Here is a 14734-nt window from a genome sequence, read left to right on the forward strand (position 1 = left end):
GAGGGAGATGAAGAGGAAGAAGATTTTTCTTCTTCAATACAAGACACATCTGTACAGACAGTAGACGGGGGCATATATTGCCGCGTAAGATAGCCGAAGAAGAAAAGAATGGAAGATCAATCATGGGAAAGAAGAGAAAAGTAGCACCTGTTTGCATTCCTTCAGGAAAACTCTGAGGTCTCTTCTATTCTTTATTGGACGGGTGTCTGTACACCGTAGAGTCGTCACCTGCAAAGGTATATCTTTCACACGGGCAACAGAAAGACTAACGCGCTATGTACGTATGAATATGTAGGAAGATGTATGTGCATGTATGAGTATGTATGCATAACTATACATGTATCGTTGTGTATGTATGGATATGTATGTACATGTATGTGTATCTATCTATATGTGAATATCTATGTATGACTGTGTATGGCATACCTCTAAGTGCCTCGCTGCACTTTTTCTTTATATTTCTCATGATCTAGCCAGGCGGCTGACTGACCCAGCCTCTTCATCTTCTTCACTTATATCTCCGCAAATCTGAGAAAAAGAGAACGAACCCCTCCTATACAGAAAGAGACCGTCCAAGGAGCTACAGAGACAGAGATCTATACAAAGAGAAAAGACACGTACGGAGTCTTCCTAACTGTGAAACCACCTATAGAAATCTCTATATACAGCTCAAACCTCTCTGTCTTCTTCTCCCTCCTGAGGGGTGCCTATACATATACATATATATATATATAGATAGATATGTGTACGTAAGTACGTGTCCTTCTCTCGATCTTTCGTGTTTCTTCTGTAAGTCCTCTTTTGTGCATGCAAGAGAGCGAGGGGTAAGGGCCGCAAGGAAAGCTTTGCTAGAAGCAGACAGTCTCTCGTGTGAAGAATCTTGGACCCTAGAGAAAGAAGAAAGACTCCGAAAAGAAGAGAGAGATGAAGAAAAAGAAGTCTCTCGAAGAAGAAAGAAAACTCAGACTAGATTGGCACACACACATCTGCTTTCTACACCTTTCAGAAAGAAAAGAGAAAGAAAGAAAGAAGGAAAGGGGGGGCGGGCAGGTAGTCATAGCAGTAGTTTGAGGTTGCCTCTTTCTCTTATCTTTCATCCGTCTTTAAGACGGCCCATGTGTTTTCTTCAAAGTAAGAGAAGATCGAATTACACCCCGTTAATAGAAAGCTCCTCTTCTCTGTCTCTCTCTTTCTCTTTCTGTCCTATCAAGCAAGAAAGAAAGTGAATGAACTTACAGACTAACTAGGCTCCAAAGAGGTTTCCTTCTCTCTCAGAAACATGAGGAATGCTTTCTGTTGCAAAGATGAGTTTTGCTTCTCTCTTTCCGTGTCTTCCATCTCTTCTTTGAAGGCTCTGTCTACCACATTCACGGGTGTCTGTCATCTAGAGACAATCTCTATGTTGGCGAGCTCTCTCGATCTTCTGTTTCTTGCGTCGTCAAGCAACTCTCTCTTTCTCATATTCACCCGTGTACATACACACTCATAACTCTCTCTCTGTAGATATACAGACAGAGGGATATGCCTATCTCTTTATGTATATCTACGTATCCATGCATCTGGTAGGGGGAGAAAACTCGTAGAAGAGGTGATCTACATGTATATGGGCATAGGTGTCTGTAGAGAGTGAGAAGGACATACAGAGCTATATGGAGACGAGGAAGGAAGGAGACTCGAGAGACACTCTCGACGGAAACGCCAAGTTCGCTGCTTTATTCTCTCAATGAAGATCATATGGAGAAGGTTCTTTTCCTCCTTTGTTTCTTTCTCTCTATAAATGATTTGCTCTTACTCTTTTTCCTCTTGAACTTTCTCTAAAATTTCACTCTTACCTACAGCATTATGAACGATCTAATTTACCACACAGACTGAAAAGAAGAAGACGAAGAAGAACGGGTAGCTCTCCTTGTGCATAGACTCCACATACGCCTGGTCACAGACAGAACTATCTCCTCTTTCGACGTACATGAAGGACCTATCCATCTGTCTTCTATATCTGAACATATATATATATATGTATATACCTATGTATATGCATGTATAGGTATATATTTGTATGTATATGTTGTCTGTCTATACATGTGTAGAGTGTTATGTCTAGGCATCCGTGTACTTCTGCGCCTCCGTGTTTGCATAGGATGTCTAAATCTATATATTTATCTCTCTCTAGACGTCTAAATCTATATATTTATCTCTCTCTATATGTCTATATCTATATATCTATCTCTCTCTATATGTCCATATCTATATATCTATCTCTCTCTATATGTCTATATCTGTATATGTATGTCTATATACTTTGCCATGTATGTGTATGCTTGTGTATACAGCACGAGTGGTCGTTTTGAAGAAGATGAGGAGGAAGAAGAAACGAACAGAAAAGATGAAGAGAAGAGGAAATTTGAGAAGATGAAACTCTTCTTTCTGGTGTAACTAGAAGACACCTTCAACTTTCATAGATGTCTATATGTCTGTCTATATTGAGGGTGTCTCCTGTCGTACTGAATGAACTAGACAGATATGTCTATTGGAACAAGACAAAGAATATTAATTCACCCCCCTTCCTTTCTTTCTCCTTTCTCTCTTCTTCTTTCTCCGACCTCTCTCTCTCTCTGTCTCTCCCTAGGTGCGTGTGTGTCTTTCCCTTTCTTTCTCTTCGTCTCTGGTCCAGAGACTTCTTATCGATTGCGGAAACTTCTTCTTCTTTTTCTTCTTTGTCGAGCGCTAGATGGCGATAGAAGTCCTTCTCGTGGTAAAAAGAGAAGAGAAAGAGCTCGACGACAGGACACACAAGAATCTCTCCCGTTGAATGACGAAAGAAGCAAAGAAAGAAAATACCCAAACGAACTTTTTCTCTTTATCTTCTTTCTTCTTCTTTTGTGAAGACACCCTCTCATCAAGATATCTATCTATCTATCTAATTATCTACCGGTCTAACTATCTCTTTCAGCCTTCCTTTTCTTCTTTTCTTGCTTCCGCATTCTTCTTCTTTTCATCCATTCTTCTTCTTCTTGTAACTCCGGTCAACATCTTCCCTTTCTTTCTCCCTTCTATCACTCACGAAAGAAACGAAGAAAGAAAAGAAAAAAGAAAGAGGAGAAAAGCTGAGAGGAGTAAAAGTAAGAAAAAGAAAAAAGAGAAAGAAGCGGACGGACACCTCACTTTCCTCGACCCTCCAGGCGAGCGATCGATCGGTCGATCATCCGTCAAGGCGAAAAGAGTCAGTCTTCTTTCTCTCCCTTTCTTTCCTGTCTATTCTTCTTTCTCATCGCCATAAAACGTTTCTCTTCTTATCCTTTTGTCTTTCTTTCCTTTGTTCATTTCCCAAGATGACTTTTTACAATGCCTTCGTCGATTTTCTCTTCTCTTTTCTCTTCCTGTGTCTTTTTTCTTTTCTTTCCTCTTCCATCCATTTTAAGGAGAGCAGTCCTCTTGGACAGACTTAACCTCTTCTCTCCTGTGTTCTTCTTCTCTTTCTTCTTCGCCTTCTCTTTTTAGCCACCTCTCTCTCCAACTTCTTCTTCTTCTCTTACTTCTTCCCCTCCTTATCTTCCTCTCGCCTTCCGTGTCTCTCTCTCTCTCTCCTTCTTCTCTTTCTTCTAGCTCTCTGTTCCTCTAGTTCTTCTCCCTCTTCTTTTTATCATTACGTTTGTGTCTCTCCTCCCCTCTCCTCCTCAGGCTGTTGTTCTTTCCTCTTTCTCTCTCTCATTTCGTATGCAGAAAAGAAGAAGAGGAAGAGAACGTCTTTCTTCTTTCTTCTCCAGAGAAAGAATTGCGAGGCGTGGCTGTTTGCTCCTTGTCGAGAAAAAGGTGAGAATGAAAGAGAAGACGTGAAAGAGAGAGGGACACAGCCAGAGATTTCCTTGCGAGAGATAGACGGAGAGAAGAAAAAGAAGAAGATGGGGAATAAAGAAGAAGAAGAAAGAAAGAAACACACACAAAAAGGGCTGCCTCTTGCATCACAGGAAGAAGAAGAAGATTACATGTAGACATAAAAAGAAGATAAAGGAAAACGGTAAGGCGTACAGCTCTGAAATTAAAACGAACCGAAGAGAAAGAAGAAGAAGAAAAGAAGAAGAAGAAAGATCTAGAACGAAAGAGAGAGAGAGACAGGGGAGTGTCGCTGTGGTAGTGGGGCTGCTCTTAACCTCCTTACTCTTCTCTGTCTTCTTCCAAGCAGACTCTTATTACATCTACGATCTCTCCTACAAGCAGAGTCATTTTCTCTTTTTCTTCTTCTTTTCTCCTTCCTTGACTAGTCAAATTCTTCTTCCTCCTCTCTTTCTCCTTTTCTACTTCTCGATGTAAGAGCTACCTTTCTTCTCTATGAAATTTTGAAGAACGTAGCTCAAAGAGGAAGAGCTCTCATAACAGAAGAAGAAGATTGAAAGCCTCTCTCTTCATCTATCTAGGTTTGTCCCTTCGGCTTAGAAAGCCAAGAGAAGTCTATCCAAGCTGGCTCTTCCGAGAGACATGCCCCAAGAGTGAAGGGACAAAAGTACCAAAATTAGGACGAGAGAGAGGGGAGAAAGGCTTACAAGGAGAAGAAAGAAAGAGGAGAAGAAGAAAGAAAAGAGAAGCAGACTGATAAGGAATTCTGTATACAGGACAGAAGGCAGTTGTGGGAAGATCTCGAAAGAAGAAGAACGGGGTGATAAGAGGAAAGAATGAAAGGAGACCACTCTTGATAGATAGACGTATAGAGATAGATAAATGGATAGATGTCTTTTCTTTGTGTTGTTCATGAAGAAGTGAAAGAAAAGAAGAACACGAGGAGTCTCTCTTGACTGAGTGATCGATTGTCTATTATACACCGTCGATGAACCAGCAAATCGATGCTGGCGAGGGGAGACACGCACATGCACTTCACAGCTAGCCAGATATACTCAGTCACACACATACACATACGCACATATATATATATATATGTGTATGTATATACAGTGTATAGACATATCTGTGTATCGCTCTGTATCTATTCGTCCATCTATCTACGGTCTCTCGATATACAATATCGACAGATACACATATATATATATATACATATATATGTATATATGTATATGTATGTACATGCATATGAAATGAACTTAATGTAAGAGAAAGGGTTTCTTTCTTTTCAGTAAGAGAAGAAAGAAAAAGCTTTCGACAGGAAGGAAGAAGAGGAAAGAAGTCTTTTTCCTGCTTTTACCTCTTGGCTGGCTTGAAGATCTTCAATGGCTCCGAGTGTCTATACACTCCAGGAGCTTCAGTAGTAGTAGTAGTCAATTGCTTTTCAAAAGGTTTTTCTTTCCTTACAACGTAATTTTTCTCTTCTTCATTTCTTCTTCTTCTTTCATTTTCCAAGATGATGTGTCCCTCTCCTTCCTCATTTTCTTCTTCTTCTTCGAATCTTTCACCTATACCATCCCGCTCTTGCAAATCGATACACTTGTCTTACGATGCTTCATCTTCATCTTCTTCTTCTTCTTTTCTCCCCTCTGGGCGAGTCACCTGGCAATTGTCTCTTCAGCTGTCAGATGACGCCTCTTCTTGCTCTTCTTCTTCTTCTCGGGGTGTGTTGTATTCTCCTTATGTATGCTGTCCTGCTCTGTTGAGTGATATCGTGGAAGAGTGCTACAAGAATCGAAGTGTATCTCCAGCTCCTTCCTTGGGTGTACATACACTCGGGTTGGATAAATGTCTATCTGAGACGGTAGGGAAAGCTCTATCAAGGCATTTGGATCTCTCTCGGAGTGACCAGCAAATCAAGAAATCCATCCATTCTTCTCTTCCTTCTTCCTCCTCTTTCTCTCTTCCTTCTTCTTCTTCGTCTCTTCCTCATGATGAACAGACTCAGTTATCTGCTATCGACTGGATTCGCAAGGTCATAGAAGAGAACTTCTCTTCTTCCTCTTCTTCTTATCTCCCTCACTTAGGAGGAGGAGGAGAGGAAGAAGAGGTTCTTCTTCTTATCTTTCCAGAAGAAGAGCAAAAGACTGGAGGAAGCCTAGGAACGACTTATTCGGAGAAAGAAGCTTCTTTCGTTTCAGAAGAATCTCTTCTTTCTCTTCCTCCTTCTTGCCTTTACAATAACGAACCCTTCGCCGCTTTCTCCTCAGCCGTGCCGGTGTCTAGACACCCCAACTCATGTCTAGACACGAACCACATCCTCGTCATTGGCTTCTGGAGAAATCTTCAACTCCGTCTCCAAAGACATCTCCTCGTCCACTCGAATTCTTCCTCTTCTACTTTCTCTCCTTCTTTTTCTTGTACGCAAAATCCTGGAGGCTTTATCTCTAAGGAGGAGGACGAGGGCAACTTAAGTACACTTTTGAGCTGTCCTTCCTCGCAAGAAAATGCCGATACAAGAGAAAGAGTGAAGAGGGCTATGACGGTCGAAGCGATTCCTCTTCTTCTTCTTCATTCTTCTTCTTCTACGGACTTAGGAGAGTGTGGATCTCCCTCGAAGTCTGTGGATATAAAGGCTAGACAGGGAGATGGCTCTATGAGAAAGACTACGGAAATGTGTTTCGACGATAAGAAGGAGGAGAAGGAGAAGAAGAAGGAGAAGGAGATGGAGAAGAAGGAGGAGAAGGAGAAGGAGGAGAAAGCGAATACACACATCCACATAAAGGCCGAGAGAAAGAGCTTTTCTGAGTTATTTGTGCAGAATGACAGGCATCTTCTCCATCAGGAAGGAGAAGAAGAGAGAAGAAGAAGAGAGGTGGATCTTTCTCACTTTTCCAAGATCTTAAATGATAGGAATTGGGCGTATCACCCAGCCTTTCCTAGACCTCCTCCAGGATATGCTTTTCGGCATCTCATTCTGGACGGATCAAACGTTGCATGTCTATCTGTCAAAGATCGAGGTAGTTCCTTTTATAAGTCTTCTCTCTCTATCTCTTCTTCTTCTTCTTCTGCTCCGTGGACGTCTGTCCCTGCCTGTTGCGTGGCTTGCGGAAGAGACTTTGCTCCAGAAGAGACGTGCTTTGACGCGGGATTTCTCGAGAATGCTGTTCTTTTCTTCCGTCAAATGAACGCGAAGAATATCACTGTCGTTGTGCCTGACTGGCGACTGAGACAAGCGCGAGACCTCCTCGAACTCCTGCAAGAGGAGAAAAAGAGAACGGGGAAGTGGCCCGAAGAACTTACGGCCATGAAGGCATCGGCAGCACGGATGCGCAACAAGGGAAGAGGAATAGGTCACAAAGTCCGAGAGAATCTTGAAGAAGAAGAAGATGAGGATGAGCTCGCGGGGATGAAGAAGAAGAAAAGAGAGTGTAAGACAGCCATCTTCGAGAAAGAAAGAGATCAAGATGGAGAGAAGATGAAGACGAAGAAAAAAAAGCAGAAGAGACAGGAGGAGAGGATGGATGACTCTGACTACGATGAGGACGTTGATACGGTATCAGATTATAGCGTCTTCATGGAATCTTCAGATGAGAAGCGATCCAACCCCTACTCTTCTTCTTCTTCTTTTTCTTGGAAGGATTTGGAAGATCGTCATGCATCCTTCTCCAGGCGCAGTCGTATCGAAAAGAAAGATGACGGTGACTGCCGGTCTCCCGACTGCTCCTTGGCTCGATGGAGAAAGAGGGATCTTCAACAAAGGGGGAGCTTACAGAATTGTGGGTATCGAATCAAGTTGAATAGAAAGTCCAAATCTTTCTCTTTCTTTCCTTCTTCTTCTTCTTCGTCTTCTCAAGCATATTCTTGGATGCACTCCTCACTTCGTGCTTCTTTCTGTGCTTCTTCTTTTTGTCGCTACTGTCGGGCCAGCAGACTCGAAGAGAATTTTCCAAGGAAAAAGGAGAAGAGGAGCGAAGATACATCTTTCTATCCCTTAATCAATCCTCTCGCTCTTTTACGGCTAGAAAAGGCGGGATATCTCGTTCTCTGTCCGGAGCGTTTTCCTCTCTTACAATTCTCTTCTTCCTCCTCCTTCTCTTCAGCTAGTTTCTCTTCTTCTTCCTTTTCTTCTTCCTTTTCATCTTCTCGACAACGTGGAAGAGAAGAAGATGGATCTAAGGTCTCGTTCAAGCGTACCAGGTGTTACGATGATCTTCTTATGCTGAGTGTAGCGGAGAGTTGCGAGGGCTGTATCATAACGAGAGATCGATTTATAGACATTCTTCATTCGCCCTATGGCGTTGACTTTTCTAAGCGCATCAAACACTTCTGTGTGTCTTATGAAAGAGGATGCGAAGGGCACTTCCAACTGCCTAAGAAATCTCTCTATTCTTCTTCCTTTTCTTCTAGAGGCGACGGGAGAGATGAGAAGATTCTTCGCCTTATGTATGCTCTATATAAACCAAGGCAAGAAGAGAAAGCGAGAGGGAAGCCAAAAAAGAAAGAGTCGGGAAGATGCCGAAGATGAAAGGGAGTAGAGAGGGAGAGACATCATAGATTTGAGGAAAGAAGAAAGATAGACATGACTCGCGACGATCGTTCAGATCGTGGGATAGAAAAAGAAAAAGAGGAAGTTTCTCTAGAGGGGCTAGTGAGGATGATACAATGATGAAAGCCTAGCGCTCTCTCTCTCTCTCATCTAGCAGACAGAAAAGAAAAAGAATAGAATCCTCATCATCGTCATCGCCGTGTCTACCCTACCTCTATCACCCGGACATACATCACACAGCCATCCACACATACACATAAATATAGGTGTATACACACATACATACAGATGTATACATACATACATACAGATACATGCGTACATACATACTATATACGTATGTATATATATATATATATATATACGTATATAGTATGTGTATATATGTCTCTATACATACAGTGTATGTATACATACAGATATGCACATACTGTATTCATACTTATATGTATATAGTACGTGTATATGTATATATGTGTGTAGATAGATATGGAGATAGGGGGGAAGGAGAGATGAAGAAGAGGATGAAGAGACTCAATTCTTCTTTCCTCTTCTTGGAATTTTTCTTCTTTCTTTCGTCTTGTGGAGACAATCGCATAACTGGCTGGCCTTCTTCTTTCTCAATTGTCTTTGAACTTGATAGAAGAGTTTTGTCTGGGAGAGTGTATATACTCTTCATCTCTTTCTTTCTATCTTTGTAAGAGGGTTTATTTAGAGAGATAGAACACGAAGAATTAACGAGGTATGACTCTACTGGGAGAGATAGAGAATGACGACAGGCTTTAGGAGAGAGAGAGAGAAAGAGTAGACTTCTTTTCTTTCTTTCTGTCTCTCTCTCTCTTATTCACTCTTTGTCTCTTTCTTCTTGTCTCTTGTCGAACCAAGGTGCCGTTTTTCTTTCTCTTGAAGAAGGAGGAGGTCTTTACATTCCTTCTTCCATGATGGTGTATGAGATTTCAAGGTTGGCTGTGCAGTAGCGAGTTCGTTCCCTATTTAGCTAGCTGTCTAGCTAGCTCGTAGACAGGAGTAGACTGAAGTCTCGATTCATACTCTTTTTGTCTCTTGTCGAAGAAATGACGAAGAGAAAGAAAAAGAAGGAACAGTGTCTCTTGGTCTTTCTTTCTTTCTTTCTCTTCTGTGTGTATGTGTAGCGGTATCTTCTTCCTTGTCTACGTCTGTTTAGCTAGCTGTCTCTCTTTCCATCCTTGACACTCTCCATGTCTTTCTTTTCTTCTTAAACTTCTCCATTGGTCGATTGATTTTTCTTCCTCATTGAATCTGAGCTTTCTTTCTTTCTTTCTCTTCACCCCCCGTCATACAACGCACCGATACTCCTTCTCCTTCTCCTCTTCCTCCTGCTAAGGGTGATGACTGGTAGAGAATAAACATCTAGGAGCGACCAGCCAATTAACCCTCTTCTTCTTCTATTCTAAGCTCCTACTAGCATCACACCCCCCCGTACATACACTTCGAAAGAGCCTACTAATACCACTAATACTACTAGAAGTCCTGCTACAACTCCCACTACAATGACTACGACTACTACTATACTACGACTACTACTACAATGGCTACATAGCCATACTCCTGATACTCGTATTACTGTTGCTACAAGCCTGAGTAGTCCTAGGAGTAGTAGGGGTTCTGCGCCTACGCTCGGTAGCAGAGCCACCATACGGGACGAGTCGTGTGACTGTCCACCCTCCTTCTAGTACCGACGACTACTCCCACTACTTTCCTCAGAAGGACCATGAAGAGGAGTCACACGAAGCCTACCAATACTACTACTACTACAAGCAGTACTAGTCGTAGTAGTAGTAGTAGAGGTAGTAATGACTAATGTGAATGGTGCAGGTGGTAGATGTCGCGTGTGTCTCTTCTCTTGTGCTTCTTGACCTTCTCTGCACCCCCGAAGACGCACAACGAGGAGGGAGGCGAAAAGAAGAAGAAAAGAAATCGACTCGCACACAAACCTACTCGAAAGACTCGCGACTGATAGAAAGAAGAAGAAAAGCAGAATAAGGATCAAAAGGCAGGTGGATAAGTAAGCAAGTAAGGGAGGTCATGGAGTCCAGCAACTAGTACAAGTGAGACAGTAGTAGTAAAGATATAAGTATAGAGATAAATAGAAGGGTGTTCATCTATCCATTCATCTTCTATCTATCTATCTATGTATCTATTTCTAATCTACTTCTAATCTATCTTTAGCTATCTATATTTCAGCGTGTAGTGTATCTATCTGTCTTTCATCTATATCTCTCCAGAGAAACGGAGAAAACAACCTAGAGGGGAGGAGAGAAAAAGAGAAAGAAAGAGTAAGAGAAAGAGAAAGAGAGAGAAGGAAAAAAGAGAAAGGAAGAGACACAGAGAGAGCGAGAGCAGAGAGGAGAATCTCACATCTTCGCCTTTCTTTCTTTCCACTCGGGAGATAGATGAATGGAAGATAGATTCAAGTAGGAAGGCTGGGACGAGACGGTTCCTAATACTTCTCTTCTTCTATTTCCACTCTTCTTCTTCTTCTTCTCAGGACCTCCACATCATCCTGATAATGAATGATAGAGACACCTACTGGTTTAACGCTTCTCTTACGACCACATCTCGCTCAAAAAGAAAAAGAAAGAAGACGACGTGAAAATTCGAGACTCCAAAAAGATCCCCACAGATTCTTCTCTTACGAAGGAAAACGAGAACAAAAAGAGACACCAAAAAAGAAAGAAAGAGAGTGATCGATTAAACATAGACAGATTAAAGATAGATATACAGACAGATAGACAGATAGGAGGAGCAGTCAGTAGTCAGCAGTCGTGCGACTCTTCCCTCCGCCTTCTTCCTCCTTAAACTTCTCTCTCCATCAGTCAGCCCCTCATTCACCCATACATAGACATACATATCCATATCTATATATCTATCTATATTAGCATATGTATAGATATATATAGCATAAGCATATATAGATAGCATATGTGCATATCTGTTGGATAGAGATATGTATGTAGGTGATAGAGACCCTTCGCTTATGAGACGCGATAGCGACGCAAACAAAGAAAAAGAGAGCTAGTGAAGAGAAGAGTCATCTTGAAATATCTCCTATCTCTTCTTCTTCTTGCCTGGAAGACACCTCGTACTGGAGGGAGGAGATTCCCTCACCCCCCCAGAGACTCGCGAGGGTCTTGTCTCTCTTCTCAGAACTGTCTCAAGAGACGAGAAGAGAACACGACGATGGAGAAGAACGAAGAAAAGAAAGAAAGAGGAGAAAGAGAGAAGAAGACGACGAAGAAAGAGAGGAGAAGAAGAAGTGTCTTCTTTTTCTTTTTCTTCGACTATTGAGCGACAACGACTTGGCCTCCCCTCGCAAGGATTTTCCGGTTGCTTTTGCGATCCAATAGAAGGATAGGCGGGAGTGCATGCAGTCCGCTACGTGTCGCTAGAAATTGAAGATACACAGACTGACTGCCTCCTGGAGATATACGCCTAAACACCCAAAACAACAAAGAAAGGAAGAAAGAATGAATGAATGAATGAAGCACCAAAGAAAGGAAGAATGAATGAAGCACCAAAGAAAGGAAGAAAAGGAGGAAGAGAAAGAACGTCAGACAGCAAAAAGAAAGAAAAGACACACCCCCTTGAACCGCCCCCACACACACCACAAAAATAACACACGAAACACTCATCTATCTTTAATCCTATCTATCTTTAATCCATCTATCTTTCATCTATCTATCTAGCTACCTAGTCTTTTTATCTCATCGCGCTTCTTTGCATAGAGAAGTTCATATCTTTCTTTTGTCTCAGATCTCTTCTATACGTCACGCGCGTATAATACTGGTAGAAATATCCATCCTTCTCTCTCTCCATCTCTGTCTCTCTCTCTCTTTCTCTTTGTCTATAATCTCGGCTAGCTAATTCTATCGATCTGGGTATCATAGAACCAAGGTTAGGAGGTGTATGTTGCGAAGACCTTTCTGTATGTACACTCCATCTCTCAGGCATCTCTCTGTCTCTTCTCGTGTTGAACAGAGTCCATGAGGTAGAACGCTCGATACCACATAACAGAAAGATAGAAAAAGGAGATAAATGAGCCTCCACCCGCACACACCGAGAAGACCAGATCGATAGAGAGAGACAGAAATCCCCAAAGGGATACACGATACATACACAACAACATGTGCTATATACATATATATATATATATCGACACAAGCAGCCTCACCCCTATCGTCTAAAGAGACACCTGCATATACATCACCTATCAGGTCTCTTCTCTCTCTACAAAGGAAGTATATAGATCTACACCGATGTAGAGCTCCTACTCTTCACGTGCGCTCTCATACCACTTACTCTATATATGCATAAAAACAGCGTCATCCAGGCGTCCCCCTATCTATCTTGGACCTATTTTGAATCTATCTCGAATCGATCTATCTTGCTTTTTTCCGTGTATGTCTCTTAAAGCTGTGTGCGTGTATATATACCCGAGTTCCTTCTTGGAGCTGAGAGGAATAAGAGCGGGCGGTTCCTCACACGTCATCATCCACCTCCCTACTGTTGCTGTAGCGTTGTGACTGTTCATCGTATTCTTTAGACTTGTTGGCTGATAAGAAGAAGAAGACATCATTCCTCTATAGCCTTGTCCTCCCCCCCCCCCCNNTCATCGATTCTCCCTCTGAATCTCCTCCCCCTGGGTTTGTATGGTAGGGGCTAGAATGGAGATAGCTGGAGGTACAACACATGCGCTGAGCTTGGCTTCTACTACTAGTACTAGTAGTAGTAGTAGTGCGATTCCCCATAGGATAAGAAGGTGAAAAGCAGAAAGGCCCTCGCCGTCGCCGTCGAGATGAGGAGAGCGAGAAAGGCGAAAAGCCTCCTGCACCTCCTATTGATGAGTAGCCACCCCCGCCTGACGAGTAGGGAAGACGTCGATCCGAGAAACGTCCTCCTCCTGGAGGATAGAAAGAAGAAGAAAGAGATTCTGAAGTATCATCTTCATGATACGAATGAGACAGAAAGCGAGAGTCTTGTTCTTCTCCTCCTCCTCCTCCTTCTCTTCCTTTTCGTAGAAGAAATCTCTCATCCCCTTGGTAGCCGCCACGAGTAGGGGGAGGATATGCCGAAGAAGAAGAAGTGAGGTAATGGAGATCTCTAGGAAGAAGAGCGAGAAGATCGACGTCTTGCGATTCGTTGTTGACGACACAGAGAACAGCTGTGACGATACCAGCGCATGTGTATTCTTCAGACATAGAGGTAATCGTGAGCTGAAGAGGAGTGCGAGAGCTCAAGAGACACTCCGCACCAAACTGGGACCATACAGCTGGCCCTGGAGATCCTTCGATACGCCTGCGTGTAGGGCACCATTCAAAAAGAAAGAAAGGAGAGATGAAGAAGAGATAGTGAGAGAAAGAAAGAAAAAAAAGGGGGAGATAAAGAAGACGAGGGGAGGGTGTTATGAAGGCTGTGCATGTAAGACAGGGAGATAGAGAGAGAAAGTGAGAAGGATTCCAATGGATTAGGGAGAAAGGCGTGCAAAGAAATAGTCACTGAAACAAATGCAAAGCGAGAGAAATAGATCTCAAGATAGATAGATAGATACATAGAAGCCAGACGAACCGATAGACAGATAGATAGGTAGATTACAGATAGATAGATAGATCGACGATAGATCGATCGATAGATAGATTACAGATAGATACATAGAAGCCAGACGAACCGATAGACAGATAGATAGATAGATTACAGATAGATAGATAGATAGATCGACGATAGATCGATCGATAGATAGATAACAGATAAATAGATTGGAGATTGATTGATAGAAAGATAGATTAATGATAGATAGATACATACATACACACGTTGAAGAGACAACACAGAAATCGAGTGGGAAGAGATAGACATACGGATAGACACACAGATAGAGAGATGGGTAAAGATAGGTAGACTAAAGATAGATAGCTTGAAGATAGATAGATTAAAGATAGACATATAGAGTATGCACAGGTCGATAGATAGATAGATGGAATTGCCTTGCTCTTGGCTTACCATTTAAGACATAGAGGAAGAACGGTTTTACTCCCTGTTTGACTAGTCGTATTATTGCCACTACTACTACTACTAGTGCCGGCGTTATATCGACTTTCTCTTCTCCCTCCTCCTCCTCCTCCGCTACTCCGATTATAAGACCGATAAGTTTCTCGATGTCTTCGAGTGTCCATGTNNCTCCGCTACTCCGATTATAAGACGATCTCCCAGCAGCAGGCCCCCCGCCACATCGATCCCCCAACTGAAGGTGAGGAGAAGGAGCAGAAGTCTCTCCTCCCCCTCCTCTGGATATCTGACTACTACTACTATTATTATTAT

General features: G+C 42.4%; 4 protein-coding genes across 4 annotated transcripts; 3 read left to right on the forward strand and 1 right to left on the reverse strand.

Moving 5' to 3' along the window:
• Positions 1-3257: 3257 nt before the first annotated feature.
• Positions 3258-5020, forward strand: CSUI_003673 (uncharacterized protein; the record flags this gene model as incomplete). Its single annotated transcript, XM_068063868.1, has 1 exon — positions 3258-5020. A coding segment is annotated over exon 1 (183 nt), but the record flags the coding sequence as incomplete, so codon positions are not given.
• Positions 5021-5085: 65 nt separating this feature from the next.
• CSUI_003674 (zc3h12a-like ribonuclease nyn domain protein) lies at positions 5086-8702 on the forward strand. Its single transcript, XM_068063869.1, has one exon. It carries the CDS (start codon positions 5348-5350, stop codon positions 8357-8359), a length of 3012 nt encoding a protein of 1003 aa, XP_067924154.1. The 5' UTR covers positions 5086-5347; the 3' UTR covers positions 8360-8702.
• A 56-nt stretch (positions 8703-8758) lies between these two features.
• On the forward strand, positions 8759-9649 carry CSUI_003675 (uncharacterized protein). The gene has a single exon (XM_068063870.1). It carries the CDS (start codon positions 8827-8829, stop codon positions 9079-9081), a length of 255 nt encoding a protein of 84 aa, XP_067924155.1. The 5' UTR covers positions 8759-8826; the 3' UTR covers positions 9082-9649.
• A 1167-nt stretch (positions 9650-10816) lies between these two features.
• CSUI_003676 (trapp trafficking subunit) lies at positions 10817-14574 on the reverse strand (the record flags this gene model as incomplete). Its single annotated transcript, XM_068063871.1, has 3 exons — positions 10817-11851; positions 12853-13714; positions 14417-14574. Coding segments are annotated over 2 exons (873 nt in total), but the record flags the coding sequence as incomplete, so codon positions are not given.
• Positions 14575-14734: the final 160 nt, after the last annotated feature.

The sequence above is a fragment of the Cystoisospora suis genome, assembly GCF_002600585.1.
Source record: "Cystoisospora suis strain Wien I chromosome Unknown contig_1658, whole genome shotgun sequence".
NCBI classification, from domain to species: domain Eukaryota; phylum Apicomplexa; class Conoidasida; order Eucoccidiorida; family Sarcocystidae; genus Cystoisospora; species Cystoisospora suis.

What these genes read in the sequence shown, in the direction of transcription:
- CSUI_003674 (XM_068063869.1), top strand. Translation starts at nt 5,348, where the DNA reads ATGATGTGTCCCTCTCCTTCCTCATTTTCTTCTTCTTCTTCGAATCTT.
- CSUI_003675 (XM_068063870.1), top strand. Translation starts at nt 8,827, where the DNA reads ATGTATATAGTACGTGTATATGTATATATGTGTGTAGATAGATATGGA.